The sequence below is a fragment of the Pseudomyrmex gracilis genome, unplaced genomic scaffold (genome assembly GCF_002006095.1).
Source record: "Pseudomyrmex gracilis isolate BER0280 unplaced genomic scaffold, ASM200609v1 scaffold_133, whole genome shotgun sequence".
In the NCBI taxonomy this organism is placed as follows: Eukaryota; Metazoa; Arthropoda; class Insecta; order Hymenoptera; family Formicidae; genus Pseudomyrmex; species Pseudomyrmex gracilis.
Window position 1 is genome coordinate 279,340 of NW_018020717.1, and position 14,109 is coordinate 293,448.

The window sequence follows — 14,109 nt, forward strand, 5'->3', positions numbered from 1 at the left end:
GCGCGTAAGTGTTTTTTTTGTTTTTGTTTTTGAAACCGAACGAGACCGAACATTTCTGTCGACTGTGTCCTCTTTTTTTTTTTATCCGCGTTGTTGCAAAATTCAAGAAAACACGAGCGGGAAAGAAGGGAGGAGGAGGAGGAGGAGAAGGAGGGAATTTTAAGCGCGCGGTCCAACGTGTGGTGCACCCGGCCTCGTGCCGTAAGCGCATTCGACGCAATCTGATCGATGCACCAGCGGCGTGTTAACCGCGCGGCCCCGGTTGCTGTTATGCAACTTACTGCACCAACGAGGTTGCACCAACGAGAGAGGCATATCCAAGGTCGATGCACCGACGAACCACGGCGCAGCATCGACGCAGCGTGTAGAGGAAGAGAGCCCACTTATCGCAGGAGATATCGGCTCGATCGTAATCTCTTACATGTAAAAATCCCTCGGGAATGCGGGCGCGCGCGCGCGCGTGCGCGCTACGCGATATTATTCAGGAGAGTGTGACACGCAAGAGAGACAAATTCGTAAATAATATATTTCGTAAGTTTTGTACATAAACAGTCTAAAATACTAAATTCTAACAGATCCCAAGTTCTTGCGAGGATTGTTCCAGGCCGTTCCATGAGAAAAAAATTCGCTTTCGCATCACAGACAAGTTTTGACTTAGTTTTTTTTTTTTTTCACATTTTTATTCAACTGTCTCTTATCACATGGAACAGCCCTTGTTACAAGATTGCGCAAAGTAACGGTGTGTGTTGATCGAGAAAAATTGTTTTAACCCGCACTTAATGATATAAATTTTGATCTCTCATCGATTAACAAGAATTCCCCGCAACTTCGTTTCTTTCTTGTGAAACGAAGAGCGAGGAATGTGCGAGAAACAATAAACGAACATAATCGTCGAAATTTGTTTTTTTTCTTTTCAGTTTTACGCACACTTAATAATTTAAAACATAGAAGAAAAACAAAACGTCAACATTTTTTTTTGATATTTGTTACCGCGTTCTTATTTATATTTTAACGATTCGTATAAATAAAAATACGCGAGATAAACTCTGAATTACAAAAATGTACAAAAAACACGCCATAATTTCTTTGTACACAAGGAGATACACAGAGAGAGAAATAAAAAAGTTAGTTGTAAAAAACCTAATAATAATAAACAAATATTATACAAATAATTTATTAACAGCTCTTAAAAAGCTGCTTGTTTGGCATTTGGATTACAGACGGACGATTTCACATGAAGTTTTTGAAACTTTTACTTACGAAAATTCAAAAATCGAGATTATATATATATATATATATATATTTACATAATTCACATAAAAGCATTCGTTACATTTACATACATCGACGGCAAATCGCATGATCTTTTTTATGTATAATAAAAAAAGTAATTTACATCGAATTACTACGCGCGCAAAAAAAAAAAAAAAAAAAAAATTATACTAAAATCTAAAAACTGTGCTGTACAACACAAACGTTAATTTGTCCGGAGATGGAAGAGAAACGTCAAAAAATAAATGTGTCGACTAAGATACGATAGCGACGCATTTTCGTCGCTCATTCCCCCCCGCGTTTGTCTACCTTCGTCAACGAGTGTTTTTTTTTTTTTATTTTTTTTCTAAAGTCTCACTCCGCGCGTTTCAGGACGCGTCGTCGGAATTATCGGACCCGGTCGACCTCTTGCTTCCTTTTGTACGAGTGTGAACGAGCCTTCCAGGGTCTCTGAGCTTCGAAACTGAGCGCCTCGTGTCGCGACAACCGACCTCTTCGGAGACAAGTCCTCTCCTCCCTGCGGCGGCGGCGAGCCTTAACGATATCGCCAATAGAAGTGCCGTGATACTCACCCCGTCTCTCTCTCTCTCTCTCTTTCTCGCATACCGCATAAACGAGGGAGTTCCTGGAAAGATTTTCACGGCTCTTGCCTTGAAACGTTACGGGCGTGAAATCTCGTCGGTGTGGCGCTGAGAGCTTATGGCTTCCCTCTGCGGAAAGATCGTGGGACATGGATGAATGCGATGACGACAAGATGAAGACGGAGACAACGACGACGAAGACGACGAAGACGACGACGAAGAACGCGAGGATCGACCGTCGTCTCGTCGAGTCGCGTCGCGAAGAGGGTGGGTTTTAGGAGGAAGAGGAGAGATCGGGCGAGAGAGAAGGTGGCGTAGTTCCAAAGGCTCTTCTCCTGGCTCCAACAGGCCTTAGTTCGAGGCGGAGGGCGTCTTGGGCGGCTGGAAGGGGTTCCATTTCAGACACTCCGGATCGATCTCTTTGACAGGACCCCGTCTCTTCACCCTCTCCTTGTAGTCGTCGATCACGTCCTGAAATTATTTCAACGGTCCTCTTTTACACGGCCCCGGGCGACGACGGCGGCGCGCCCCCCTCTCGCCCCCCCCCCCGCCCCCCGAGACAAGGGATGCGTACAATGACGAGAAATGTGAGTATAATCGAGGGGAACGGTCGAATTAATCAAAACGATAATTAGCCCCTTCTCCCCACCCTCCCTTACGCGCTTCGTTGTGTAGCCGTTGGCGCGTTCGGTTTTAGAGCGTCGGTTTCGTCGTCGAGTGACGAACGACCGCGAAATTGAATCGCTCTGGCGCGTCATAATCGCGTTAATGAGATACGTCTAATATTTCCTGCGTTGAACCGAACGGGAGAGAGAAAACTCCCCTTGCGGAACGATAAATATTTATCAAATCGTCGAGTTTCCATTGTGTGTTTTTATCCGACTCATTATCGCTTTTTCGATATCTGTATCTCTGGTTTTTTTTTTTTTTCGTTCTATCTTCACAACGCGCTCGTTTTTTTTTGTATTGCTCACCGGCGATCGGTGAGTTCTATGAATTTTTTTTTTTTTTCAAAAACCGGTCGCGATAAATCTGACAAGCAACGACGACACAACCAACGCGCGAACGGAAGACTGAACAACACGACGCTATCTCTCGCGGAAAGAGGGAAAAAGAAACGCGTTAAGGGAAAAGGAAATCCCCCTTACTCTCTTCTCTCGTGCGCACGTATGCGTGGCAGATTAGAATAACAAAAGAGGCGCCCCTACCTGTTTCTTCAGGATGATATGCTTGCCCTTCCAGTACTTCATCATACCCAGCGCCTGTAAAGTGCTAACAATATCGTACGAGTCGATGGCCATTTCCTTGCTGATATCTGGAAAGAGGAATTACCGAAGCTTTATCTTGATGAGGGTTTTATCCTACCACGCTCGAATATTTGAGAAGCGTGTCGTCGACGAGAAAAAATCTCGAAAACGAGGAAACTTCGTATTTGTCGTTATCAAACGTCGGAAAGTAACGAAATCGAACGACGACGTGGCGCTTGTACACTGAGAAAAAAAAGTTGTTGAAGCAACAAAATAGTATTTGATTCAACTGACACGCAGCGGTCACGGGCTGTCGATGAAATATTGATTGATGGATATAATAATTAGGGTTATACCGAAAGACAATTTAGTTGTTTTAACAAAATTATATAATTTGCTTAAATACAGGTAACTTTGAATGTACAACACAATAGGACAACGCAATATTTTGTCCGCTTATAAAAACAAGCAGTTTGATTGGATGAAATACTTGGTACAAAGAAATTCAGATTTATATTCAATTAAAGTAAATTAGAATTGCCTAATTTCATCTTTTTTTAACAGTATCTTTTATTTGAAATTATCACAACTTATGTTCGACAAAACAAAATTCATGGTTTGGTTGAATTAAATATGTTCGTTACCACTATTGTTAATTCAACTTGTACGAATTTGTTATCTTTTATTACCACATGCTTGATATAATACAATGATTAATAAATATTCTGTGATTTAGGTGCAGGTGTATATATACCCAGATTAGCTTAGGATAAAAAAATTAAAAAATAGGATAAAGATAAAATAGAAAATAGAAAAAAGAAAGAAAAAAATTCAGATTATATTCAATTAAAGTAAATTAGAATTGCCTTATTTCATCTTTTTTTAACAGTATCGTTTATTTGAAATTATCACAACTTATGTTCGACAAAACAAAATTCATGATTTGGTGAATTAAATATATGTTCGTTACCACTATTGTTAATTCAACTTGTACGAATTTGTTATCTTTTATTACCATATGCTTGATATAATACAATGATTAATAAATATTCTGTGATTTAGGTGTAGGTGTATATATACCCAGATTAGCTTAGGATAAGGATAAAAAGATGAAAAAATAGGATAAAGATAAAATAGAAAATAGAGAAAAGAAAGAAAAAAGAGAAAAAGAAAAAAGAGGATAAATATGTGAGTTGAGTTGATTTAAGGGAATTGTAAAGGTAAGTGTAAATAAGCGAGAAGTAAGTGGTATGGAAGGCATGGAAGGATGTGTGAGATTAGACTTATTGTAACCAAGTCCCCTTCTTGTGGCCATATAGGCCTGAAGTGTCTAAATAAATAAATATTACCATATGCTTGAATTAAAAAAAACATAGATATTTCAGATAACAAACTGAAACTCAACTAAACGCATTTAGTTGAATTTAATAGTATTTTTTTTTTCTCAGTGTATTCGATCTTGAAAATGTCGATGAAATTTATGTGCATTTCTTTGTTTCAATTTTGAAATTTTTCTCGGCGCGTAACTCTCTTCGGGAGAAGCGCGGCTGCGAAAATTCCAAAAATTAGAGACGATTGTTTCACGTTGATTCGTTTGTAATAGCGAGTTCTCCCCCCGCCCCCCCCCCGTTTAACGCGCGGGGATTCTGATATATAAATGATAATAAACTTAACGAGAGAAGGTTTCGGGAGCGGTTTCAGTCGCGAAAACGCGGAAATGATGAATCATATATAATCTGCTGCGGTTTTAAGCGGCGGCCGAGGGAGGAGGGGGGAGGGGTACGCGGGTTTATCCCGCGTGCTTCGCGGATACAATTATTCAACCGCTAAAACCAGTTACGTTCGGGGAAAACTTGACCATCGGATCAATAACAATGCAGTGTAAATTCGCTTTGCCCGACGATTATACTCCCGTCTCGCGAGGCGCAAACGCCAAAATCCATATATTATATATATATATATATATATATATATATATATAAGTAAGTATCAAACATCTTGGAGTAAAGTTATGTGATAATGACTTGAAAAAAAAAAAAATATATATATCTCGGGAAAAAGTTTCTCTCTCTCTCTCTATTTTTTTATCTCTTTTCTTTCTCGTCGATTTCAAATCANTATATATATATATATCCGTCAACGCGTGGATTATCGTTAAATTTTTCGACGCGATAATAACTTGAAAAAAAAAAAAATATATATATCTCGGGAAAAAGTTTCTCTCTCTCTCTCTATTTTTTTATCTCTTTTCTTTCTCGTCGATTTCAAATCATTTTTTTGATGACATTTGAGAGATTTTTTTCCGCGAATAATGCAACGATATGTAAATTTTGTTCGTCGCGAGAGAGAGTTTTTCAAACGTACGCGTCGAGAATCGATCGGAGGAAAAAGAGAAAATCCGCGGAGTCGCATTAGCGCACTTTCGGCGTCTCGGCGCGCCGATGAATATTTAAATCGTCTCTTCCGTTTCCCGGAAAATGTCAAAAGGAATGTCCAGGAGGAAAGAACTGACACAAAACGCGGTTTTGTCGGGCGTAGAAGAGAGAAGCTCGCGTGACCTACCTTTCACGGAGATCTCCTTGCCGCCGAAATTGCAGAGGTACTGCAGCAGAACGTCCTTCCAGTAGCTGCGGTACGAGATCAGACCCAGATCCGAGAGCGGTTTCTCCGGCGAGCCGATCTTCTTCTCGACCCTCGTCAATAAGTAACCTAAAAATTGATGTAACCGGGTTTTGATTCATTAGCTGTGGTGTGTTTTCGGGGAACGCGTACGCGCATATTCTAATTCTAAGCGCGATATTTCGACGAACGTGAAAATATAAATGACGACAGAAATCGCGGCGCGCGAGTTGCGGTGATTTCTGAGGAAGAAAAAAAAAAAATAAATAAAAACAAACAAAATTAACAGAGCAAATAAGAGATCTGCTTGTTTTTGGGTTAAATTTATAAATTTTTATTCATGATTCGCGGTGCAGTGTGTGAAACAATATATTTCGAACAAGCGACAGCTGCGCGATCGACGACTTCTCCGGCGAACGAGAGTTTCTACGTCGTATAATTAGATAACGAAATCCTATTATAAGCATTTAGATTCGATCGGACAAGCGCGAGGGGGGCGGAGGGGGACCTGCGCGAACGGGACGCGGGGGGGGCTCCCGCTTGTCTGCTCCCGGTTGAACGTCCGTTCCGCCTCGTTTGTACCAAGTATTCTGCGACGAGAGGCATCAAAGAAAAATGCACAGACAGACGGGGGGGAGGGGGGGGAGGTAGAAAAGGGAAGAGCGCGGCGGGCACCCCGAGGCGCTTCGTGTCGCGATACGCCGATGAATCGGCGAAATCGTCCGTGGCCGCGCATCCGTTCAACGTCAATACAAATTATCCGGCGAACCGGTTAAAAACCCGTTTTCGGTGAAAGAGGGGGAGGGGGGGGGAGAGGGAGGAACTTAAATGCCAAATCCAGATCTATCCGACGAGAGACCACGGGGAGTGATAACGCGAGGGATCGATAACGCGAGTATTCGAACGTCGACGCTCGTTGCTCGCGCGCGCGCGCGCACGCTTTTATCACCGGCGTGTAACGCAAGCGGAATCTCGAGATAGCGCGGAAACAAAGGAACACCACGTTGGAATGTGTGTTGCTTTGTATCAGCGGCCGAAGCTAATTGAAATGTAATTTCCTCCGAAATTCTAGAGATAGATAGATAGATAGATATGTGCTTTATTTATAAAGGCGCTCTGGGACAGACCCCTCAAGCGCACAAATGAACAAATAGAGTAAGTGATAATACAAATATAAGTAAGCTACAAAGTAAGAAAGATATAAAAAATATAAAAAAATATAAAAAATAAAAAATATATACAAATAAAAAAAAATATAAGAAAAAAAAGAGACAATATGTAAAAATTAGACAATTTAAAATAAAACGGCGAAAAAATATAGACAACAAACATTAGAGTAAAATTTAACAAAACAGAAAACAAAAACTATGCAGTGATAATTAGGAATTATTTAACATTAGAAATGTGTACAAACTACTCTTGAAAGTACAGTAAGGTTCCTTGCGGATATCTGCCGGTATAGAGTTCCAGACATCAGCGCATGTACATCTAAAAGAGCGTCTAGAGAGAGAGAGAGAGAGAGAGAGAGAGAGAGAAAATTGTGGAAAAAACTTATCTGGAATTACTATTTCTCTAGAGATTATTAAAAATATTATATCTAGAATTATTTGGAATTATTTGGAATTACAAATAGAATTTGTGTGATAAACCAAGAAACGGGAATGCGCGTTGCGTGACGTTTTCCTATCTCTCGCTCGATAACGTAAAATGTAAACACACGCGACGCGCGCGCGCGCGCGATGAAAATTCTCGGACGAAGTCGCAAGTCGGAAAGCGCGCGCGAGTTACACAGAGCGGGAGAAGAGAGAGACAAGATTAATCCGCGGGATTCAAGGCTGGAATATGTAAAAGTCAATCTCGAGAGGGGACGACGCGCGCGCCGAGGAGACGGGGATTTAATGGCTCGCGCGTAGCTCGTTCGTTCGAGTTTGCATGGATTTTGCGGGACAGCACCGCAAGAGAGAGAAAGAGAGAGAGAGAGAGAGAGCACCGGGAGTAACTGCAGCTTGCATTATGTATAAACCCGCCGCCGTGCGCACGAGGGTACGCGCTTATGTATAAGCGCGTACACACGTGGACACACGATCGACGGATTCTCGCGGATGTGTCAGCGTGTCGCTCGCGATTAGTATCTTCGTTAGCGTCGCATTCCTGAAATTATTACCTCGAGAGGAGAGAGAGAGAGAGAGAGAACTTTCTCTCTCTCTCTCTTACCCTCCGCAAGTTCAAAAGCTTCTTCATTAGCAAAGTGATCTTCTCTCTCTCGGATCTCTGACCGTCTTCCGCCGAATAAATCTCGCTCTCGCCTAAGAAGCTCGCTTGTTTCTCAAGTTCTGAATGCCGTTTTCGCGCGGCTAATGGATCAAAGAGTACGAGAGCTAATTAAGTGTTAAGAGATTACCTTGCAACGCCCCCGCCGAATGGGATTCCAAGAGAGAGAGAGAGAGAGAGAGAGAGAGCTCTGATTCGCCGCGCGACTCTTAAGAGTCGTCGTATTAATTCAAATTTCGAGATACTCTCGAGTCGCCCGGGGTGTGAAGTTTAGAAAAATATTTGTGCTCCGCGCACCTTTGCGGCTAGCGTCGTCCACCCCCGTGAGAAAAATTCCGTGAGCGAAATTCCGCTCGCGAGAAAAAAAAATACATCTCTTTTCGGAGAGGTGGATTTTCAAACGTTTCTAATTTGATCGCAGCTGTTGGTTTGTTTTCGCGCGCTTGTATCTCCGCGTTATCTCGCCGCAAAATCAACGCGAGCGGATCGATCGATTTCTCGCGCTTGTGGAAAAAAAAAAACAGTTTTTTTTTTTTGTTTCAGGGGCGAGAAGACGGCGAGTGAGAAAAGGAGAAAGAAATGTAGCGCGAAACACATAGACCCCCCGGACCTGAGGACACCCCGATCCTGCGATCTCCCTCCGTTCCCGGTGTCCGGGGTGTTCCCCGGCCGGCAAAGGGTTCAACGACCACCGCCGTGTCTCTCTCCTGTTCCACGCCGCTCCTCCAGTCCTTCGCGGACTGTGTATCTCCCGTCGGGTAGAGAGGACACTTCTATCCCTCTTCCGTCCTCTTTATCTCTCTCTCTCTCTCTCTCTCTCTCTTTCTCGACAGACACTGTCTAACCCTCCCGCCTCTCTCGATGCTCCACGGTGCCCAACCACCCCCTCATCTTCCCGCCGCTGATTACTTTGGGAGGGTTGAACGCATTCATTACGCGTCCGTTCAGTTTGCAGACTTTCGGGATCGGTGTGTCGGCGAAGAGAACGAGGGTAGGGGGAGAGAGAGAAAGGAGAGGGTAGGGAAGAGAATGGAGGGGAGGAAATTCGAGGGTGGAAATTCGAGAAAGAGGAAAACGGTGACCGCCGAGCGAAGGTGGGAGAGAAAGGAAGACGGATCGCGGCGTGGGACAGGGAGAAAAGGAGAGGAAGAGAGAGAAAGGAAGAGGGAGAAAACGTCCCGGTCTCTCTTCTGAGCAGGGTCGGCTCGATGAGGGGGGAGGGGGACGAGCCGAGGGTGCGATTCGCGAAAGAGTGCGAATGGCAAAATTGGGTACTGTGTGTTGAGAGAGTAGTTCGTTGCGCTGTCGGAATCGCTGACGAGGATTTACGACTCGTCTGGAATATTCGTCTTCCGCACTGTTTCGTCGAGTATCGGCGCGAGGAAACAAAAAAAAAAAAAAAAAAAAAAAAAAAAAGATCACAGAGCGCTTGCAAGGACGATTACTCCTCGAGGGTTATTTCCATGCGAGAGAGCGCGTTTTTCAACACGCCGTAACGGAATTAAGTATCTCTCGACAACTTAAACTCTCTCGCGATAATTCAATCTTTGAACCACGACTCTCTCTCTTTTGAAAAGGATTTTTGTAAAATAATTTTTGCGCTCGGCAACGTCGAGTTGCAAAATCAAAACAAAAACTCTTCCGTCTGTAAAACTTTATTTTCTTTCCTCTTGAGCATCGCTTTCGTATTATTAAATTTACGCTCGCAACTGACTTGTAAATTTTTTAACACGAACACACAGAGAGAGAGAGAGAGAGGGTGAGAAAACATGTGCGCTCCAATTACGCTCCAGAACGCGCGTTTTCGCCAGACAGGTTGTGGGGGTTTGCGAATTCAGCGAAACTCCGCGCGCTCAATTGCGATTTTTCGCGGACAAGGACGATTCATCTTCGAGATATCACGGGGGCGATCTCGGGGAAAAAAAAAATTTGCACGTCGAGGAGAGGGAGGATGAAGTAGGAAGGAACACACACCAAGTTTGGGGGTCCCGTCTGGCCGGGATGCCGCGGCGATGTGTATCCGCCCTTCGGTCTGACGAAGGCGCGCGCGCTGCGTCGGAGATGCTGCACGCCGACCGACCGACCGTGCCCAGTCGCAGCAACGTTGCGGTACCCCTCGCCCCCCCTTCGACCCCCCTCGCCCAACACTGCTTCTCCTCTCTCCCCCGCCTCAATGTCGTGCACTTCTCGTTCCCTAGGTGTAGGGAAAGGGCGTCGGTGACCCTGCCAATCCTATGTGGGGGGTAGTAGAGCGAGGTCACGAGAGGTCATACAATTCCCGAGCCCTTCGGGGGGGAGGGGGGCCCGCGGGGAGGCCGGAGAGAGAGAGGGATGGCAGAGAAGTCGACGGAACAGAAGTGGGAGGAACGGCGGGCAGGTACGGGAGAGAGATCCCTGCCGTAGGGATCAAGGTGTACGGGGAGGGGGGGGGGCGGTTGCCTAGGAGAGGAGAGAACGCGCGCCGCGTGCGTGAGACAGGAAGCGCGGGTGTACGCGTATAATCCGCACGCGTGTCTGCACGCGTGTGCGCGACGTCGGCGCGGTGCGGCGGGGGACGCGGAGCGGCCGCGGGGGTCGATCGATGCGGCGAGACGTCGGGCGTCGCACTTTCCGCAGACCACTTCGCTCTCCAACCTACGCCGCGTCACCCCTATCATCCCTTCCCCCCCCTCTCCGCCCCCCCGTCGTCGGAGACAATACCGCGATACTACTCTACGCCGGGAAGTATCGATACATTCTTGAAGAGCAGAGAGTTCTGAGATTTTTTAAAACGGACGAAATGAGATTCCGAATAGCGGAAATGTGGTTTTTTAACGTTACACGTGTGACACGCCGAAGTCTTGCTTGCTGGTCAATCATAATAAATATTGAGAAACAAGTCAAATCGGATGATAATTAAAAAATAAAAGGATAAGTAAGTGGCAAGAAAAGAACAAAAAAATTATCTTGAAATCACACACTTTCTTTTGTAAAAATTATTTTACATCAAACTTGTTCTTAACAACCTTAATTCTCTCTCACTTTGTCGAATCGATATTTAATCGTAATTCGCGAGATAATTTTGATAATAATTTTTGCGAATAATACACACGGCGGAATATAATATAAAACATTTTAAACATTTTTTCCAATTCATTCCCGCAAAAGAGATTCATGATGATTCCAAGTGCGACTTCGCGCGCGGGGTGCGCGGGCGCGTAACGTCGGCCTTGCGCGCACAGTCGAAATACAGCCGGCGACGGCGGAGTCGATGGCACCGGCATCCGGGGGTGGCGAAAGGGGATGCGGGAGGGCGGCCGTCTAGCTCGTGCGCGGAAAAGCCGGCGGGGGCTGTGTGTGTGTGTGTGCGTGAAATCACCCCCCGTCCGACACACCGAGCGACACACCACCGAGCGGCACACAGTACGTCGACCCTCGAGTAACCAACCAGGCTAGCCAGCCAGCCAGCCAACTCCCGACGCAAGCCTCACCTCCTCCCCTACTACTCTAGCGGTGTAGTAGCAGCGCCGCGATGCCCGCCGCCGACGACGACGCCGACGCCCGCTCGGCATCAATGAAAATGACGTCACGGCAAAAAGCCCTCCGCGTTTAATTATCAACGCGCCACGCTTTGCGCCGAGAGACAAACGCGTGTGCGTGCGTGCGTGCGTGCGTGCGTGCCGGCTACGACGTCGATGAAGGAATCGCCGTGTGGTGTTGGAGCTCGCGGAATTGGCACGAGAGGAGAAGGGGAGAAGAGAGTAACGCGCATCGATCTACGGATTCGCGATAAAATCGATCGATCGCGATCTTGTAGATTAAAAAAAAAAAAAAAAAAAAATTAAAAAAACATCAGAGAGAAACACACACGAGCGAATGTTGCATCTTGCGCGATAATTTGGCAAAATGCAAAATCGCCCAAGATCTCGAACGCAAATAAAAAAAATGACTTGTTAGAAAAAAAACATATGTTACTTTATTAAAAAAAAAAAAAAAAAAAAAACTGGATAAGGCTTTTTTCGAGCGCAGGAAAGAATTTCCGTTTCAAATGATTTATGGAAGAAGACGCCTCGCGGCGCTTACGAAGCGGCGGCACGCGGAGCGTAGCTTCGCGTCGCGAGGCCGTATTAGCGCTAATAGGACGCGCGAGGCCTTTTTATTCGGCCTTCCGGAGGTTCAACGACCAAAGAACGTCGAGAGAGAGAGAGCGGCCGTTCGTTTCGAATATATATATATACGTTCGCGCAGCACGTATAGATCGTCAGCGGTTCACCGCAAACACGCGCCGCCCTTCCTTCATCATCTCATCGGCATCGCGCCGCCGCGGCGATGAGGAAACCGCGGGGCCAAACGAGCTATCTCTTCTATCTACTTAAGTTTTTGTACATCCTTTCAATTTCGACGGCCGGTAAAAGTGTCGTCATCTCTGTGTGTCGCCTTGGTCTGAAGACTTCGAGAGCAGAAATTCTTACTTATGTGTGCGCGCGCGCGTACATATACTTACTGAAATCAATGAGCAGCCGACCGTAACCCTTTCTTTGGTAAGGAGGCAGCGTCAGGATGCAGGACACGTTGTAATTCAGAAAAGAGTTCTTCTCCTGAAACATATATATAGAGACACGTTTATCAGAGATTTTTGCTTAATAGTTGATGCGCGCGCCCGGTTGCGCAACGCGCGATGTTTGTAATTTGTCTCTCCCTCCCGTAAATCATCGGCAGTTGGTACACCTGCGAGGGAGATGTGTAATTTAGCGTTTCTCCCGATGTAATTACAAACTTATTTGAATCCTGCGATCGGCGCGATACGATCTCCAACGTCTCTCTCCTCCTCCAGGTTTAAAGGGTAAGGGGTCTCTATAAATGTGCGCTTTTACGCGCGGTATCAAGATCATGCGATCGATAATATTCACGACGAGAGCTCGTCGCTCCGGGTTTGAAAACGTTTATATTCCGCGCGTGTGTGAATGAAAGTGTGACGTTAATGCGACGGAAATGCATCGCGCTTTCTCGCAGCGAGAGGGAAGATAAGACAGACAGACACACACACACACATCCGATGTACATGTATATAATCTTTACGTGAAAAAAACTAATGCAATATCGCAGCGACGCGCGTTGATGATATCCCGGAAACGGCGCGCAATCCTCCCATTCGTCACACGGACGCCGCACAGTGCGAAAAATTTATCGGGAATTATCGCGAAGCTCGCGGGACGTTTCTCCGTAAAAGACCGCATCAATTTTTCAACCGTTTTATCCTGTAACGGGAGATGGGAGGGAGGGGGGGAAAGAGAGACTCGGGCCCGAGGGGAGTCTCCAGTCGTGAAAAAGTCATGCGCGACCGAAAGTCGGAAAGAGACCGCCAACCGCAGATTCCGAGAGTCGAAAATAGAGCGACCGGGGCGTATAAATAAGAAGTGCGAGCTTTTCGTATTTTTAACGCGTATATTCGCGCGCGCGCGATACCGCGAGCGCACGCGCAAGTGTGTGCGAGCGTCCCTCTCCGCGCGCGGCGGCGCTTCGCAGATTAGATATAAATCCCTTTTCCGGGATTACGCTCGCGCGTATCGAGCCTTAAGCCTTTAAGTGAGTCGTTTATTACGAGAGAGCGACGCTCCGGTGGTAAGAAAACTGAACTTTTTCGAAATCCCCGCGAAAATAGATTAGAACGCAATCGAGCGCGACTTCCAACTTTGCGCACAACAAGCGCTTATCGCGTCCGCAAAGTGTTGCGAGCATACAGGGTGTCCGATTCTTTCGAAGGTTGATCCGCTCTTGAAGCAGACCATCGAGAGACTTTGTCTCAATTTTTTTGAGTACACCCGAGTCGAAATTTAGCGTCTACATTGAACCTCAATTTTTCTTTTTTTATGTAGGAGTAAGAGAGAAAGTAGATCCTACTTTGACGCTGCTATACGTCCGAAATTTCCTTTTTTCCTGCTAAAGTTTTAAAGTAGGGTTTAATTCTCAGATCAGACTGCGCATTGCAGGTTCTGATAGGCTCAAAATAGGTCCTGATAGGCTCAAAGTAGGAGTAAGAAAAAAAGTAGATGCTACTTTGACGCTGCCATACCTCCGAAATTTCCTTTTTTCTTGCTAAAGTTTTAAAGTAGGGTTTAATTCTCAGATCAGACTGCGCA

The 14,109-nt window shown here is 45.5% G+C and overlaps 1 protein-coding gene across 1 annotated transcript in view; it reads right to left on the reverse strand.

The window, feature by feature from the left end:
• Window positions 1–1,580: 1,580 nt before the first annotated feature.
• The window catches only part of LOC109856755 (histone acetyltransferase KAT7), a 44,472-nt gene continuing 31,943 nt past the window's right edge, over window positions 1,581–14,109 (reverse strand). The window contains exons 10-13 of the mRNA XM_020432381.1: window positions 12,474–12,567; window positions 5,663–5,809; window positions 3,062–3,168; window positions 1,581–2,324 (exon numbers count right to left, since the gene is read on the reverse strand). Coding sequence (XP_020287970.1) covers window positions 2,205–2,324; window positions 3,062–3,168; window positions 5,663–5,809; window positions 12,474–12,567 — 468 coding nt within the window. The 3' untranslated portion in view covers window positions 1,581–2,204. The remainder of the gene's footprint in view (window positions 2,325–3,061; window positions 3,169–5,662; window positions 5,810–12,473; window positions 12,568–14,109) is intronic.